Source organism: Atractosteus spatula, chromosome 12, assembly GCF_055471065.1.
Source record: "Atractosteus spatula isolate fAtrSpa1 chromosome 12, fAtrSpa1.hap1, whole genome shotgun sequence".
Lineage (NCBI taxonomy): Eukaryota > Metazoa > Chordata > Actinopteri > Semionotiformes > Lepisosteidae > Atractosteus > Atractosteus spatula.
The window spans coordinates 44,611,639-44,630,981 of NC_142717.1; the positions used below are offsets into that span (position 1 = coordinate 44,611,639).

Sequence of the window (19,343 nt, forward strand, 5' to 3'; positions counted from 1 at the left end):
TTTCTAACTGGGAGATAAAAGACGCGCGCTGTTGTTTTTCTAATCTTTCATTTCCCTTTCATTCAAAACAAATACAAAGAAGTAGGAACATATAGCCTTTGCTCTTCATTAAATAATTCATATACACTATAAACTTCATAATATTAAAAAATCTGTTTAAGCATTTTCACCTGTACTTTTATCGTTTTCATTATTATTGATTCTTTATACCTTGAACTTTATATCCTGAATACTCCTCACTGGAACTGGGTGAAACTGTCTATAAAGATACTATTTCTCTTTACTGCAAAGGGCTACTAGACTACTTTGGACAGAATGCTACTTTTCAAAAGCATTATTCAAAGAAAAAACTCTAGTTTGGAAGAGAATGCAGAATAGCTGTTTTAATTTTGTTTTAGTCATTTGGTTTCTTGGTAATACAGCAATAATTCAGAAAACCCATTATTGTGTGGTGTGATCTACAGTATATGAAAGAGATTCTCAGAGAAAGAGGCCTCTGTTAAAAAAATAAGAGGCACCCTACTGTGAGCGATATTCTTAAAATGTCTTTAACCATCAATAGACTGTAAATTCAAAACAGTTCTCAAGTAATATTATTTCTTCATTAGAAACTGTTTCAGTAACTTAAAATACCATTTAATTTGCACATATATTATCCAGTGTAGACTCCTGATGTCAGAATACAGTGAAGTTTGTCAAAATATTTTGAAAGGGTAAATGTTTCAATATGGAGAGGCATGCAGTGTATAAAATTACTATAACAGGAGAAATTAATTATAAAAGATGTGAAATTGCTAAGGCACTGTTTTCAATTATGGAAGGAGTCGTACAGATTTATTTGTAATGAAGATACAATACTCATATATTGTTTACGGAGTCACAGTGACGCCATCTGGTGATGAACAATTTAGTTTACTATAATTTTTCAGTTCATCAGCAACAGCTTTGGACATAATCTAGGAAAGGAAATTTAACCATCACACAGTAATTAAGTGCTGATTAATGCATAGTGAAAAACTCACCGAGGCAAGATGTCTAAAAATGTATCATTCATTAAAAGCCAACATTACATAACATTCTAGACACATTTGTTTTGGACAGATGAGCACTTTATTTCTGCTCTGTTGTGACTAGGCTGCAGGAAATGACTCTTTATACACATACTGTACAAGTGGTCACCATGTGGAATGGGCTGGATTGGACATGGGAATTTAAATGAAGGTGGAGGTACCATTTGGAGTTCAAGACTCCCCTGAAAGAGAGAGTGGGCAGACTAGAGATGGAACTGTAAATACTGTAAAAGCAATGTACCAATGTACCATACAGTATGTCTGTAATGCAGGTACTGTATATGTTTGCTTCATGATGATTACTATTGAAAATGTTCCTATATAATAAACATCATGAAATATATGAAAATATTAAACAAGATGAAACATAAATTTAGCTGCAGAAGCTAACTACTTCTGAATTGTCAAATTATTCTTTTAAATGTTTTCAGAAAGTATATTTGATGACTGTTTTTTGCTGTCACATGAGGCCTGTCACTAGTACTAGCCATAATAGCTAGATACCACCTTTTTGAAGTTTTTAGCAAATTAATTTTATTAAATCTATAAATAATCTGACAAATTACAAGTGCCTAATAATTTTTTACACAGTATCACTGTATAGCATCTGTAATTCCAACAGGATTATACTGTACATGAAATAGTATGTTGGATGACATGATGGTGCAGTGCACTCCAGAAAGAAAAAAAACATTTAAAAATCACTACGAAAAGCAAAGGCACGGTCTTTTTTTTAACAATGAGCCTTTGCTGGAAGGATTTTGCTTTAACATGAGGTACTTTTTCACTGGTGTTTTTTCTCATTGCCAGCCAGTATGCACAATGTCTTCAGCCCCCAATACACCACACTCAGCAGAAAGAAAACCTGAAAAAAGAAAAAAAACTTACAATCAAACGTACGTCATTTAATGGATATTACAGGCTACTGCTGCCATGCTGATAAATACATTGGACTCTGTATTCAAAACACTTGCAAATTTTAAACCCCCATAGGAAGCAATGGGGACTTTAAAGCACTTACTGTAAGTGTTTTAAATATAAAGCCCATTAATCATAAGATCTGAGCCAAGAGAGATGGTCGATGTCCCAGTCACTAGTTATTTTCTTGATAAGAAATAAAAGCTTGACTTGAAGTCTGTATTTATACACAAAGTTATTTATATTGAGTGTGTTATGAGCATAGTACATTGCAACACTTTTATTTAATAGAAACTAGATTTTTTAAAAAGGTAATTTAAATTTAATTCTGTTGGTAAGAGACAATACCATTGTTTGTTGCAGGTTAACTCACAAATTATAGAGTTCATGTGTAAGTAAATCTGCTTGATGTTAACATGCTTAAAATATCAAATGCTTTAAAAGTAAGTGCTTGATCCTGAGAAAGTTACAGTACAATATGTAGTGTTTCAACTATGTCAACTGAAGGCTTAAACAAAGAAATAAAGTATTTAAACTTTTGTAACACATGCCCAATTTCACACACTAGCATGATTAGTTTACTTCTGCATCATTACATATTATTTATTATACATTATTGGCAGGAGTGTAGTCTTCACAGATTCTGCAGACACCAGGTCAATGTAAGATTGAAAATAAACATAAGAGTCAAGGAGAGGCAAAAGAATCTCCCATGATGCACTGCCGTGAGGTCAAGTAGATGTGTTCACGTCAGGGGAATAGACGAGGCTTCTGCCAAAAGCTGGACTGCGGAACCTGTTTCTCTTCTAACTTCTAGGCCATAAAGTGCATCCTACTCAATGAGCCCTGCCAAGCCAGGCCCTTGTCTATCAAGGGTTTCAACTGATGGGAAAAAATGGTTGTTTCCTCTGGAAGCCACAGCTGTTTTCCTAGGAGAGCGCAGATGCCTGGAATTTTCCCTGTCTTCCTCTTCTCACTACCTGTCCTGGCAACAGGTTCCCCTGGAGGGCGGGGGAGGTGCGGGGGTCCAGCACAGCATAGCTCACATTACCTCACTTTCAGGGACTTATTTTCAATTTTTGTGACTTGTTTTCCGTTTGTTTAAAAGTTAAAAAAAAATCTCAGTCTCAATATAAATGCTTTTGAATGGTCCAAAGATGCAGGCATTAAATCAAAAGAAATCAATAAAAGCCCCTGAAATAGCTTCACCAAATTAGCACATGCAGTAATGGAGGTGATGGAATATCAGTGTATTTAATATTTAATTCATACTGTACAGTACAGTATATTCCTCATTTCAGTGATCCCAAAACCATTCCTTCCTGAGCCATAACATTTACTTATGAGATAAACAAATTAAACAGCTGGAGGTTGATCTTAACGTCTGCCAAAATCAACATTAGCTTATCACCCTGTTCGTTTGCAGACTTTGATTTTATTTGTGAAATATTTCTATATTAAATAAAAGTCCTGTTGTTTCTTTTCTAAATTAAATGTACACACAGTTGATTTAAAGGAATGAAAGGTTATACCATACTTCAGAAAACAGCATTATGGATGTCTAAACTTACAGTAATTACATTTCATATTAGCTACAGTATTTCAACTTAGACATGTACTGCATCCAAAAGCAAATTGCTGTAAACGTGATTATTGAACACTTTCTTTGTTTAAAAAGCAGGAGTATGCCATGTTACACTTTCCTCATGAGAAGTCTTGTGATATAATCAGAAACTCAGTAATTATTTGCATTTTGCTCATAATCATTGGCTTTCTTTCAGATTTTGTACTACCTTCCTTGTCTCCTGTGTCTTCATTGATTAAATTCCCCTGCCCTAGACTCCAGAAGGGAAGTGCAAACCTATTGTGTGGAGATTAAATCTGTCGGCTGCAGGAGACTCGTCAGATTGTAAAAGCAGGAACATGCTGTTCTCAGTATGAAGTTGTCAATTGTACGAAACACAGAAAGGGCCACCTTCCAGAAATCCATTTCATACTTTATTTTTCCCGTGTGCTTAACTCCAGCCTTTCACTGAGCTCTCGCATCCTAAAACGCACAGCACAGGGGAAGGAGAATGATCTATGTTTAGCCCTGCAAAAATACACCACCACGTATGAGCTTGCAAAACGGGCTTGAAAACGACTCTCCAAAAAATACAGTACATGAGAAGGGGTTAAATTTACTTCAGACAGCAGCTGAGCAGCTGCATTCATGATTGAAATCAAAACAAGTCGAAATCCTTGCTGTCAGCTCAGTGATATATTACTTGTAATGGGATGTTTCCAAACTCCTTCTTCCATATGGCTCCCTACACGTTAGGTAACACATAATGCCTATAGTGCAACTGCCTGAGCGCAAAACATCTGTGTCCCATTCCTTTACTATGACTTACGAAGTAGCCTCCCACAAGCTGAGCTGATTCATTTTATGATACCCCTCTCCGTAGGATGAAATTAAGGACTAACAGTGATAATTGATCACTGCCCCAACTTATGGGAATGAGCAACATTTTATTTACTATTTTTGTCTCGCTTAAAAGCTGAATTTGTGCACCACTTCATCAGGTTTAGCTTTGTGTACGTCAGTACAGTAGGAGAAAACACTGCAACTGTTTCATCTGACCTTACAGTTTCAGTGTCTTCATAGTACTGTCACAGTGTTGACATCCATCATCATCGACAATGGGATTCACTAATTTGTTCAGGGCAATAAACTACTGTTGTTAAACTATACAGTGCCAAAAAATGTTTGCAAACCCCCTAGATTGGTCTGTATTCTCGTTTATTTTCGATCCCAAACATACTTAGATCCTCAAGGAAGTATTAATACAAGATTAATTTAGCTTGATTAAATGTATAACAAAGACGTGATATTTTTTGATTATGTAATTAACAAAATGATCCAAGAATAAATATCCTCGTGTGAATATGTATGTCAGTCCTTAGATACAGTAAGTGGAGGCACCTCCTTGAGCAGCAATATCTGGACATTTTCTGTAACTGTTTGTCAGGCTCTTCAAGCTTCAAGCTGGTGACGACTGAAGGTTCTTCTGCTTCAGGTCCTGACGTAACATCTCATTGGGGTTCAGCTCAGGACTGTGGCCAGTACAAAATACAAAATTCCTTCTGTTGTAGATCTGCATTTGTTTAATATCATTGTTTTGCTGCATGAGCCACTTTTGACTCGGCTTCAGCTGACGGATGGATGGCCCACCATCATTCTCCAGATCACCAGAACCATGACATTCCCACCAACATGCCTGACAGTCAGGCCGAGGTTCTTGTCAGAAGGAGTTTGTCCAGGATGCCAGGCAACACATTTTCCATTGGCCCTTACCAATCATGGCCTCCTCATAATCCCCATCTATGAATTGGCTTCATCACTCTGTTTCCCCCCCCCCACTGAGAGCTGGTGTGTGAGGATCATTCTGGCGCACTATGGCTGCCGTCACATCATCCAGGTGGGGCTGCACACCGATGGTGGTGGAGGGGAGTCCTCACTAAATGCAAAGCGCTTTGAGTTGTGTCCAGAAAAGAGATAAATAAGTGTAAGGCATCATTATTATTAACCACTTGATTCTAATTACACCCTTAATTGTGATCAGTAAACTAATGACTCGTGTATTATTTCACCTGGACTGACATTTAATTAAGCACTTTTTATATACTTTATACTGTATACCACCTTATCTCAAATCTTTCTGCTGAAGAAGACTGGTTTTGATGACACAGGGGTTCCATGGTTCAAAATTGTAATTTTCATAATGACACTGGAGGTTCACAAACTTATTCTCGGCACTGTATTTGCTTCAATAAATTTATTGCACGCTCACTGTTCATCTTAGCAGGGGTAGCAATTCTTTAGAAAATCCGATGGAGTTATAGAAGTACCACATGCTATGACTTAGAATTATATAATTCCTCATAAATTTTATAGACTGGCAAGGATGAATAGGTCTAACAAATACAAGTTAACAAACAATATTAATTCCATTTCTTGAATGAATTAGCTTATGACACTGAAGGAGAAGGGGGTGCCCATATGCATGTCTGTAATCAATTAGAAAACAGCAATAGTGGGGCTCTAAGCACATTTTGTAATTAATCCAACTGAAAAGCTGTTCCATGGGGAAATCTACAGTACAATATTTGAGAATGTCTTGAATAACTGCAAATAAGGCATATGAAGCGAAAAGTACATTTTGGTTCTTTACTTTTGTTACCTTCGATGCTATCTGAAAACCACAAATTCCCTTAGTGATGTACTACCATAGTATAAACGCAGTACAAACCAGCTTGATCACTTTGTACACTGATCTGGTCAGATCTCAGAAGCCAAGCAAGGCTGGGCCTGGTCAGCACTGGGATAGTAAATCGCCGTAGAAAAACCAGGTGGTGGGCTGCAAGCAGAGCTGGAGCACCAGTAGGTGGCGCTCTCTCTGCACTAGAATTTCCCAACTAGTGCTGCAGCATGGTGACTGGGCACCCTGCACAGTGGGAGGCATCGTCCCTCAGAGGACACGTTAAACTACTGTACAAGGTCATTAAAGACCCCGTGGCACTCAGAAAAGTAGGGGTTTTAACCCTATTACCTTACCTGGATTCTACTCTTGTAAAAGCTGACTTCTCCCCCTGATTTGCTTCCACTATTTTGGAGGAAGCTGCACTTCAGTGGTAGAATATGTGCACTTTGGTCTAAAACAGCTACTCTATATGTGTTGTTCTAATTATTATACAAATAAGTGAGTTTAACTACTTTGGGCAAATAAAAGACAATGTCTTCTTGACTTTGTCAGTGCAAGAGTTTTTATTTTCCCTGAGAGAAACCAAAATAACTAAAAAACAATGGTTTTATGATGCAAGCCGTATTGATTGTTATCATGTATTGTATGATTACTGCTTTTGAAATAGTAAAACTCTTATATCAAACATGCTTCCATATCTTAGGACCCAGGAAAAAATATTAACAGTAATTAAAAGTAAAGTTAGCAGTAATATGTCACATCTTCCTGTGTTTCGTTTTAAATAAGCATGAGATCCTTGTTGAGAAAGAAAAGTTCCTCGATAATATTTCATCAGTTATGTTTTGTCGTTTTTTTATGTACCTTAAAATGCAGGTACAGTGCGGTTACCTGCAATGGTTCGGAAAGGTGCTTTAATCCATTGATTTTGTGTCAAGATAAGGATAAGCTCCCTCTAGTGGTCAGCAAGTAAACATGTTCATCATAAGAAACATGCTGGAATACAGAGACTTTGATTTAGATAGGTAGGGAAACTGCAGTGCAACAGCAGCTTAACCCAGACAACACAGCAACAGTGTAATGAATGATACAATAATAATAATACAATACATACAATATAATCAGTACAGTGAGAAGTGCACTAAGAAGAATTACTCACAGTCCAGAACACACAAAGAACAAACCAGAACAGAACAGTACACAAAAAAGTTGTATTGCACAATATAAATATTTGTAATACAATTTGCAATTTGCCCTTGGCTGTAGAATTACCAACAGTGGCACGACAGCTTTGCTAAAAAAAAGAAGCATGATTCTTTCCAAAACTAACACAATTTGCAGACTTATTAATTGACATCTGACACATCAATATACAGTTTTTAAGAAGAAAGACCCGCAAGTCCTAGATGTTGAACATGAGTGAAGGCAGACTGCACAGATCCAGGAGGATGGAACCACAGCAAAAGCTGAATAAGAATCTTAGAAACATCTTCATTCAGCTATGGGTCCATAAAAGTGTAACATGATATATACAGTAAACTACAAAATTATTAAGGTTAAGAATTTTTTTTTGCCTGTTGGCATTTATTTTTTTTTGGGGGGGGGGGGAGGGGGGCTGACTTTACCACTGAACCTGAACAGGCAATTAAAGGCGTTATGAATGGCTCTGCCTGTACTCTGGAGGTCAGCAGTGATCGGCCTCCGAGGTCTGAATGTGGGAGAACACCTGTGCAAAACTGAGTTCTACATAAAGGAAGAACACAACATGAACCATGTTCCACACGGCTGGGATAAATACAGAGATACTGCACCTCGGTTTCCAAATCACAGAGCTATTCCTGGTTCGGCAACCACGTGGAGAAAAGCTATTGTCAATGTCCCCGGTTGTACAAACCCTGCAGTCGGATGCTACATGCTGATATTTGTTTATCTCTCACCTAAAATGAAACTACGGAAAGGATTCCAACATCCTCTGAGGCACTGGTAAACTTTAAACACAGTTGTTGCAACAATAGCTGTGTCACAGAAAAAACTCAAGTGTGAAAATGGCCTGCTGACACAGTTCATCATATTGTGTGCCCATCATAATCAATTCATTACCTTTCCATTAACTACCTTTTATGCACATTTTATTAATAATATTTATTGTCCTTGACATAGTGTCATGCATTGATTTTCAAGAATTTAAATGACATTGATCAAATCTTTAATCGGTCGACCCATAAAAGTCCTTCAGAACAGCCTGTCAATGTTAATCCCCTTTCCACTTAGGAGTTAACCAGCCAGGGCAGAGCAAGGCACAAACAAAGCAAATATTGTAGTGCTGTTGAGGTCTTAGGAGTAGCTGTGATTAATGACTTGCTGCTGTTAATAAACAGGGTGTCTTCTCCATTGCAAGAGACCTTGGAAAGTTGGCAATAGGGATGGGACTGGATCCAACACATGGATAAAAAAATAAATCAAGGGGAGGACATCTGCCTTGCAAAATCTAACCCTCTGCACTTTGATGGTACATTCGGGAAAGCCGAAGCCACAGACCTTTGTCTCGCTGGACTTTCTGTAAATCAGTTCAATGGGATTCCAAAGAGAACGGAAAAGATTTATAGGTCCCGTGGGGCCTGTAAGCTGGCTATCATTCCCCTCCTCTGCCTCCTTAGCAACCTGAAGCCTTCGTGCTCGAACTTCCTCTTTAGAGCTGAGGCAGCAGAAATTTCGGCAGAAGTTCCAATACAGGAGTTTTTCCTCGTACTCCCCACTGTGGGAAGATGTAGAAAATGCCAATAAACAACACTGGGAGGCCCAAGGAGATATTCCGTTTTATCAGGTTGACCAGGGAAATGTCAAAAACAGCAGAGTAATGTAAATTTTATTTCACCCAAAAAAAAGAAAAACTATTAAATACTGGCTCATCACTCAAGGGTTCCTTGAAGGAAGCCCTGGGTCTATAAAGGGTATCTTCTACAAAGCCTTATCACAGCTCATCAAACCAGAGGCAGCCGGGTCCCAGCATTAACACAGCGCTCTATAAATTATAGCCGAATGTTACGTCCATAGGCTCAGTCAGTAGCCAGCCAACTGATAATCAGCTTTCCAGTCAGAAATGTCAAGTCAGTGCAACACACTTCCTTCCAGAACGAGCTCTGCCAGAGCCACCTGCTTCTTCTCCGTACAGCGAGTCCCAGACAGCACTACTGATTGCAGGACTGACGCAGCGCAGACGGCAAGGCTGCCAGCTGACATGGGCCCACCAGGCCACTGGGGTCACTGCTGTGGCCGCGAGCTGGTCCTCTCTAGCCTGGCGGCTGCTGTCAAAACTAGCCCTGCTCGGAGAACTCCAGTGACAGGCTTGACTCTGGCCAGCGATGTCTGCAGTGGAGGGCTCACCCTGTTCGGGCCATTGAGGAGACTCAGGATTTCTTTGTTCTAACACCTGAGTGTTTCTGTCCCTAAACCCTGAAGTATTGCACTATAAACAGCAAGAAACTAGTTGTATATTTTACTCCCAGGGAGAGTATTTGTTAGTCTGTATTCTGTAATAGTGTGGAACACGATAAATGACACATTTTATAAGGTTTATGTCTGGGTACTAGCCGGATTATGGAAGAAGTGGGTGTTCGTTTGATGCGGGGTTTTTTATTGTCATTTTTTAATTGAATGTTGTAAAGTCTATCCTACAGTACATAAAGTAAAATGATGCTACTACCCTTGTGCTAATACATACTGTTTATACATTTAGTAAATAACACAAAATCATCATTCTTTCAGTATTATCATTGTTGCCCCCTATTATTCATCATGTAATATTCTCCACTCTAGCAGAGGGCTGTATTTTGCCTTACTTGTGTTCATTTTGATTTCTAGAGCCCAGTTTGCACAGTGCCCCATGAAAACTGCAAGTGTCACTGGAAGAAAAGTGCCTGAGTGCCGTGTTTGTGTTTCAGCATATGGTGTCAAGTTTAAAATTTCCAGCAATGCCTTTGCAGTTTAAAACTGTTGTGCTCTGTGTCCTATCTTGTAAAGCAATAACAGGTGAGTTTATTTAACACACTAAGTGTTAAATGTCCTGTCACTCACAGACTGTTTCTAAAACAAAAACAGCGTTCCTTCCATTCTCTCTGGGGTTAAACATTGTAGAGCTTGTATTTGCGAAAATCCCAAAAGCTTTTATTAAGACTTGAGAATACAGAAACGACTAATTTGCATGAAATAACATCCTCCATTAGTAGCACGAATCCCGGTACTTATTTATTCAAGTCAGAATGTGGCAATTAAATTGTCAGGCAGAAGTCAATCTGTTCAAACTGTGAGTCAGCTGGAGTGAGATTTGTATGGGATGGCTACTAATTATTTAAGTTTGTTATTTCACTAACGATGCAAATAAAAACTCTTTATCACTGTAATTTCATATGATTATATACTGTATGTCTAGAGAGATAAAAACAGGTATCATTGTGGTGCAAAAAGTGCAATAAATACTGTACCTATCCCTGAGCATGGAGTGCTTTTTATTTCCTTTCAGAGACATTCTCTAGATGTAAAGCAAATAGAAGTTACAGAATTTCACCTTAATCTCACGGGGGATTGTTTAAGGGATGTCTGATGGAAGTGTGGATGTGGATATCTGCAAGCCTTTGCTTTCTCCAGGCTGCTTTGTTGATTTTTTTTTTTGTTTACAATTGTAAAATAGGTCTATAGAATAGAAAAAATAACTCATGAGCTAAATCTGGACAAAACAGACATTTGTTTAAAAAATGTGTTTAAAACTAAATAAAGTACTCTGCATTCAAATTTTAATAACCTCCTTGCCAGCAGACTTTCAACTTGGATTAATACGTAGGCGGTAGATGGAGTGTTTACCAGAAGAAAAAATGAAATTACGCTCCACTTTTTTAAATTCCTCAGTTTTGGGAAAAGAGAGATTTCCTTTCCATTCCTCGGAGCATTGCTCTGTTTTCTTCACAATGATGTCATTTTTAAAGTTTCCAGACCTTCCTATTATTTCCTGACCTCCTCTAGTGATCTCTGTGCTTCTTTTCAACTACGCGTTTCTAGTCAGTAGCAGTGATCTTAACCAGCAACAGATACCCTGTAACTCGCGGTAAAAACTACTCAAAGGGAACAGATCAAATAAACACTAAGCGTTATCAGTGTTGTATTAAAATGTGTCTTCCCCCATCTAAAGAACTAACTTAAAACCACGACCATTAGAAAATAAAAGCCATTGCAGCTATCAGCACATACAGCCATACTGTTTGTTTCAAAAGAAGCTTTCCGAATGACTTTTGATTAATTATTTGAAGGTTTAATAAAAGAAATGAGACTAAAATTGACAAAACCATGTATATTTACAGTACGCTTAAGTGTCCGTAATATGTTTTGCTTTGCCTTGCAGAGCCAACTGAAGGAAAAACAAAAATGACAAAAAAAAAAGATTCTGACAACCCTCAAAGCACACAGGCAAATAGGCATTAACAGCCATGAAGACTTACAGAAACTCTGGCAGAGCAATTCGTTCTGACTTCATCTGAAAAACGTCCATGTGTCCATTTTCAGTAAATTTTATCCTGAGAGTTTCACAGGGATCCAGGGTCTGACCCAGCAGGCACAGGGCAGAAGATGGGACCCCAGTTGGGGCACCAGTCCACCACAGGGTGCACCCACATACAGGAGATGCCAATTAACCTGCACAGCTGGTCTTCAGACTGTGGGAGGACACAGGAGCACCTGTAGAGTACCTTCATGGGCACAGGGCACATGGGCACTCCACACAGAAGGATTCCCAAACTGGACATAGGACCCAAGAGCCGTGAGGCAGCAGTGTTAATGGTCACGCCACTGTGCCATCCATTTTAAAAACTTCCACCTCTACACAGTATAAATAAGAAAACACGCACTTCCCATCAAAGAAAGCAACAGGGCAAGTGGTAGCTGGGCAGCAGAATTCCTCCGTATTTCTGAAGTTGTTATTTAAAAGGATTAACCCCTTCCTACCACATCCCTCTAAAAAAAAAACAACAAAAACAAACGCCAAAATGAAACAAAAACAATGTGCAATATGGTGGGAAACATTTTCACCACAGACGAATTCCACCTAAAAGACGTAACTAGAGTACTGCTATGACTGAATCACATCAATGTCTGGTCATAACAGAAGCTCAGGTGATGCTAACCTACGAACTACATCAGAACAATATTTAGCTAACACTGTGGGCTGCGAATGCAGAGTTCAAAGAACCAACATTAAAGACTCATTTTACACTACGAGGCAGGTGTATTTTTATGAGCTCTCCTCTTAAATTGCTATGACTTCACTGGTGGGTCGTCGCCAGCAGTCATTACTGGGAACCAGGCGGTAATTACTGTGGGACATGCAATGTCTGAAGCACTTAACCACCCCACGTTCCCGCAGCCTTCAAACAGTCTCGCAAACCCAAGTGTTACATCATTAAAGCAGAATTACTGTGCCCCCATGGCGTGTGCTCCATGTGTGCCATTCGAAACAACGGGAGAGACCACTGACATGGAGATTTACTGGTCAGTGCTGGCACTTTACTAGGGAAAACTGCTGCACAATAATAAATTGCAGTAAGCCCTTTAAGGGTCCCATATATCACGGAAATCTGTTTTAAAGGTACTGGCAGGAAAAAAAAATCATTTGCCTCTTTTTTTATGATGAATGCCATTAAATTTAATTTTTCCTTGCTTAAGCCACTGTTAATCGATTGGACCGACTTCAAGACCCCATTTCTGAAGCAGAAGTGTTGGCTATTTACATCAAGCAATGTGACAATATATCATTCGTTTATTTCGGTTTCGTTTTTTATGCAGGGCGACTGACACGTTCTGTGTTAAAACTCTCACGTCCTGTAAGTAGAAATTCATTATGCTAGCATATGTACCTCACCTGTTTTAAGGCACAAACGTCAATATAAAGTTAAAGACTGGATATAGTCTTTGTTTTTGATAGAAGGACTTTATTCAATAGTATTAAATGTATTTAAAGTATCTGTAATGTTTTTTTAAAGCAGATTATAGTAGACCATAGCAACCAAAATCTGCGCACATACAGCCATACTTAAAACTCATGAATCTGAAAAGGACACTATTTTCTGATGTCTGCTTTACAGAGTTTTTTTCAATAAAATTCCTGCGGCATTTTAAAGGCCGAGGTCTACATAACTTTAGTAATCCACAGTTTATTTGTTTAAAACGCAATTAATAATGATTTAACAATCACTGGTTCTTGTATTGCAAATACATTCTGAAAAATCTCTCCCCAGCTTTTACCACCTGAAGGAGCAGATGTCCACTGACACAATAAAAGACCCAGCAATTCCAAACTCACGTGCAAATCTCATCAGCTCCTTAGTTAACAGCAGACGTTTCTAATTCATTCCAGAAGTTTCCCTAAAACTGGGATGGCAGGGAAGGAAGAGAGTAATGAGAGGGTCGGCTGCAAACTAGAGCTTCTCTCCAATGCCAGAAACGAAGAGCAATTTTATGGTCAATTGGGCCGAGCATCTGGAGTCATACATCACAGCTCAAGCCGCTGGTAATGGAGCTAGCTCACACACTGGCCCAAGGAACTCAGTAATGACTTGCTGTCACACCTAAACGAAACCCATCTTAATCTACGAAGCTTTCCAAACAGAGGCTTTCCTTTCAAAGGGCCAAATACCCTGAAGGGTGTCTGTCAAATATGCTAAGAATCAAGCCCGTTCTATATACTTGGCATTTGCTGTATCTATCTGAAATGTCCCCAATTAAGTAATTAAACCCTAAACCTCCTACATTTCCTCTGCTGCCGGTGCAATGCAATGAGAAAGGTTTACATTTATTATGAAAACCTGTGGGGCATCTATTTTGCTGCAGTAAAACTAGACTTCACTTTTACGAGCCTGTACCCCGTCTGAAGTGATTACATAGTAAGTCAACTGAACAGCTTTAAGAATTCTTTAAATACATTATTCAAAGCAGTGCTAGCTACAGAACTTAAGAGCTTGTTTAATTATTGACGTGAACATTCAAGACAACATTAGTGTAACATATCTTAGAGGACCAAACGCAATCACTAATGGTTACTACTGTCCTAATAACAATCTGGAAAGCAAACATATTGAAATATACAGTACACTTTACGTGAATTCCTAGGCAATTTGAAGAAACAGAAGTACACAATTTTCTGCTTAGCTAGGGACAGCAGTGACTGCCTCCGGGGTGACAGTACCAAATCCAGATATCATCAGACACACTTCATGTTATACCTTCACTGCACACAGACTTTATAACCAACTATCTAATCTAAATGGACCAGAAGTACTGGTAATGTATATTGCAAGGGTACCTTGGCCTTTGGCATACCTCTTTAACTAAGATGAAAAAAATATAATAATTAAGCACATGTGTTATTGAAGATGTTATTGAAAAACTACAGAAAAAATTCTGATTAATCAATGATTTTATTTTCTGTTATTTCCACATACTGTGTTGTGGATTTATTCAAAATTCACATAGGATTACAGAGATGTTTGGTAACAAATTCATATAATCTGGAAAAAAAATTGTATATTACTTAATAATAATAATAATACAATAATACACAGGCTATTCATCAACCAACAATCACTGCACAATATACTGTACTTATGGAATAACATTTTGGAGAGCAGTAGCAGGAACAAAAAAGCAGAACTATTCAAAAGACATCAGAATCAATTTGGGAGGTACAGTAGGTGTTTTTGTACTATCAAGGTGGCTGCAGCATGGTGTTAACATAATTTTAAGAAGAATTATTTATTTTTGCTTTGCTTTGATGGTGCCAAAGGCTGGAATAAACAATGGAGACCAGAGAAGACACAAGTAGCAAATCAGCTAGAATAAGCTTTAGTAACAAGCGCTTACCTCAGTGGGCACAGCTAATGCCAGGACCATGGTTTTCACATGGCCCAGCCTATGGAAAGCCAGAAACACACAGCATCGGACAGATTCCAGCATGGCTGCATTCGGTCTGCAGAGTGAAATACAGTTTATCTCACAGCTTTAATGCTACAGTAACAGCTGAACACTACTTTAAATCAACATTGCCAGCAGAATGACAGTAGTCATTAGTAAGTAGCGCTATGTGTCTGGCAGCTCTCACAAATATACAACCTTACTTTACGTTCTCAGACACATGAAAAATGGTACAAATTCCTTGTAAAGAAGAGGAAATACTCAGTGAAACATTAGCTATCCCTAATATATTTTTGTTAAAATGCACAAGGCACATTTTGGTTGTCTTTGGTGTATTTTGTTGTCAGTGGGAAATTTGACTGCACAAGCTTTGTTGATGGTGCTGTGGAAATCTACAGAGCTGAACAGAATATACAAAATCCATGCCAAAATCAGGCGGTACTGTAACCTAATGGCTGGTCATGAAACAGGGCACCTGGGTGAGAAAACATATCACTAACAGATATCTCAATCGTCAATCAAGAACAATACGAAACGAGCCATGCCTTTGGTCAATGAGAAATCCAAGAGATGTCAAAGTCAGAAGAATGAAGCCAGCAGTCAGCAGAAATGTTATCTGTGATAAATCCTAAGGGGGGAAAGGATTAGATTAGCCTTAGATTTTAGTTGCATTTTAGGAGTATAAACATAAAAGAGCTACTTTGGAAACAAGAAAACCAGAAAACATTTTGCCCTTTTGTAATCAGACATTTTTCACAAAAGTTTTATGCAGTAAAAGGCATATAAAAATATAAATTCCAAGTACTTTCACAGAAGGCTGACAAATGTACCCATAACAGAAAATGCCAAACATGTTTATTACAATTTAAAATAATAATTGCAGTATATGGGGGCATATCATTGTAATCTACATTTAAAATAAACATTACACTGGATGTATATACTCTATAGTACAGAATATGAATTCTGTGGACAGTACAATTTCCATTACATTTCCTTTACAAATTCCCCTTTAGGTACAGTACATGAATGTCCCCTTTTTACTGTATAATAGATATCACAGGAACCTGAATCATACACCACAGTACAAGCATCCTTATCTTCTCTCACAGATGAGAATGCTTTCACAAGCAACTGTACTCTTAGCATGAGCATGACGATTTTGAAGTCTGAGTGACACAGAGGGCTCTGCGTAGGCTTGTTCAATTTAATTATTGCATTAGTTGCAACATGCATATGGCCTTTATGTAATTAATCTTTCCATTTAGTTATTTTTTTTCTGCATTAAATTACGCTATTAATCTTCATCCTGGATTAACGTGGCCAAAACAAACATCCACCAAACACTCAATCCTGCTGATAACATGCGCTCTACTATGTATTGACCTGTCATACTGGGATCCGATCTGGGGTACTATTTCACAAACCTGCACAAGTCTCCATCCCAGCTTAAGTGTGTCAAAGAAAAATAAGGTTGCACCGTGTCCAGTCTGTGTTTATGCGTGTGTACATCCTGCTGGGCAAAAGACTAGAGAAAGTCCTGCAGAGGGAACGCAGAAGAAGAAATTCTAATAACAGCTACCCCAGGCCCCAGACTGCAAGCTGAACTGTGGGAAGAACACCATGATGTCAATGTGGTCTCCGGAGCTTGGAAGGAAAAGTGCTGAAACTGAATTTTGTACTGCACTACTGGGAGAGTATTTCTAGCCATAGTTGAGCAAGACTGTCAAAGCTTATAAAACATCAATCTGTCCTCAAAACAACAGATTGGCCAACCCTGTGCCAAACCATTGCTTTCTTCTTATCTTAAATATTACTACTGTATTCCTTCAAATGTCATTTGGGGAGGGGGTAAACAATCCCAGATGCCAAGTTTCCAAGTGAAGGATTTCTAAAACAAAAGGCTGTTGCAACTTGGAGAAAGTTTTTAGACAAAACTTTGGAAAATACGTGCTTAGGTTTTCATGTGATTTCAGTGTGCAAATCCATTTACTGTACGTGTTTTATAATGATCCACTTCATACTGCACTTACAACTGACTGCCACAAAACCATCTGTGTGCTGTACTGTTACATCATGCATTTTTCAATTGCTTATATTTTGCATCCAATTCTCCATAAAAGATGGTTATGACAATAAATACTGTATGTTAATTGTTCTAGGATCTCCCCCAAAACAAATGCCTATCACACTGTATGCTCTTTTAACCCTTGATTTATTTGTACATCTTATCGATTAAACCAATTATCTAAAAGAGTATTAACCTTCTGTAAAAAATAAACTTGGTAATTAATCTGTCACGATTTCCCATGGGTCTCGTGTGTGAACACAGAGAAGACATACTGTACTTGCATTGTGCACTGCAATCTGCATTTTAATTCAAGCTGCCCCTTGTTGGTAAATCACTATAATAAATTTAGTTTCTATTCTAAGGTGTAATGCTGTGTATCTCCTGCATGAAGGTGAAAGCACCTTTTCTAAGGAGAACTTTAGCAGGTAATTAATAATATTTAATATTTAATTTAAAGGTACAATACCTATTTATTATAAAATAGTCAAAGCAATACCCAAAAAGCACATAAACAGGATACACAGCTTTATTCTCCATGTTTGAGAGAACTGTCTCTTACTTAAATAAGAAAATTCTGTAGTAACTGTTTACTTTACTTTGCAGCCTGGGGCATGTCTTGATTGATGTTATGTTGCTTAAGAACCCTGACTGATGTATTCTGAAAGCTGGCTCGGGCAGAATGTGGGTAGCCTGACAGCTAAGACATTTGTATCTGCTGTTGGACCACCAGCAGATGTTTTAGTCACTGGTGGTTATGGGGAATAGTTCTTCCTCTCACTGCTATTCTCCATAAGCCACAACACAAAAAGAGCACGATGGAGGTAGGGTTTACAGGAAGAAAGCCATTCCATTTCACTTTTCAAGAAGGGTGGGGCTGCAAGTTTTGGCGAACCAAAAGTATGCCTGGGGAGTAAAGACTTCCAAAGATAACTCCTGGGAAAACTTGAATTTACATACTCTTTTTTTTGGAATAGGTCATCCTGTTTCCACAGTAGAGAAAAAAAAATGTTAGAGGTTAAACATTATGTTAAAGTAGAACGTGGCCATAGGCATATTCCACTTTTGGTTGGATTTATTTGACAGACCTTATGGAAACTCATAAATTCATTTTAAGACAAATACTTACAGCTTTTGTAGCGACGATTTCATTGTAAATCCCCATCAACACTATGAAGTGTGTGAAAACATAGGCTTGCAGGGCAGCTGGCCATGCTGGGTTGTGTGGAATCTCTTTTCCAGTAATCTGAAAACAAACGTCCGGAATGAGAAAGCAAGTAGTCAGCCTCCTTTTCCCACCCTAAAACATTATTGAAGGCTTACTGCGCAGTATTTGTCAAGACGTGTGTATACAGTACATTTTGGGTGGGTAGCTGCGTCAGCACGCGTAGGCTGCGAAGGAACAAGTAATAGGTTTATTCCATGCTGAAAAAAAGAAGAAAGAGAACACAACGTTTCGGCCGTGGAGCCTTCAGCCTCCACGGCCGAAACGTTGTGTTCTCTTTCTTCTTTTTTTCAGCATGGAATAAACCTACAGTACATTTTGTGTTTTGTGGGGTCTCTTTTTTTTGCAATCCAAACCATTGACATTCAAATTATAAACGAAAATTACTAAAATAGTATAAGCCCCTCCACCACCTTCCCTCAGCCTCAAATCTCCCCCTTTGGATGGCTTAAATACAGTGAGACAGCTGCAGCAGAAAGTCCTCTTCCTGTCTCCTCTGCTCTGTCTATTGTGTGATCCTGTCAAGGGTGCTAATTTGTCCAACGTCCCGGCCCCATCTGAAGGTCATAACGACCTCCCTGTTAAATAAAACGAAGAGGGCTATTGTATGGACTTAGCAGAGAATTCATTTATCCTGAGTTAACAGTTAGAATCATTTGCACCTTACAGTATACCGTACCATTCGTACTGATTCAAGGACACAGGAGAGCAGCATAAACATGTACGACAATGCACGTTGTTGTTGGCATACGTGATACTTGATACATCTGTATTATACATCTTTAGTCTCTGTTTGTATTCTACAGGCATTATGAGGCCTGTCAGGTTATGAATCCTATTCCATATTTATTCTACAGAGCCATAGCACT

The 19,343-nt window shown here is 38.5% G+C and overlaps 1 protein-coding gene across 2 annotated transcripts in view; it reads right to left on the reverse strand.

Annotated features, from left to right (window-relative positions):
* Positions 1–1,087: 1,087 nt before the first annotated feature.
* Positions 1,088–19,343, reverse strand: part of agmo (alkylglycerol monooxygenase) — a 61,236-nt gene continuing 42,980 nt past the window's right edge. For both annotated transcript variants that reach the window (XM_088929143.1, XM_088929144.1), the window contains 4 exons: positions 18,379–18,495; positions 15,727–15,809; positions 15,131–15,236; positions 1,088–1,935 (listed from right to left, as the gene is read on the reverse strand). In XM_088929143.1, coding sequence (XP_088785269.1) covers positions 1,855–1,935; positions 15,131–15,236; positions 15,727–15,809; positions 18,379–18,495 — 387 coding nt within the window. In that variant the 3' untranslated portion in view covers positions 1,088–1,854. The remainder of the gene's footprint in view (positions 1,936–15,130; positions 15,237–15,726; positions 15,810–18,378; positions 18,496–19,343) is intronic.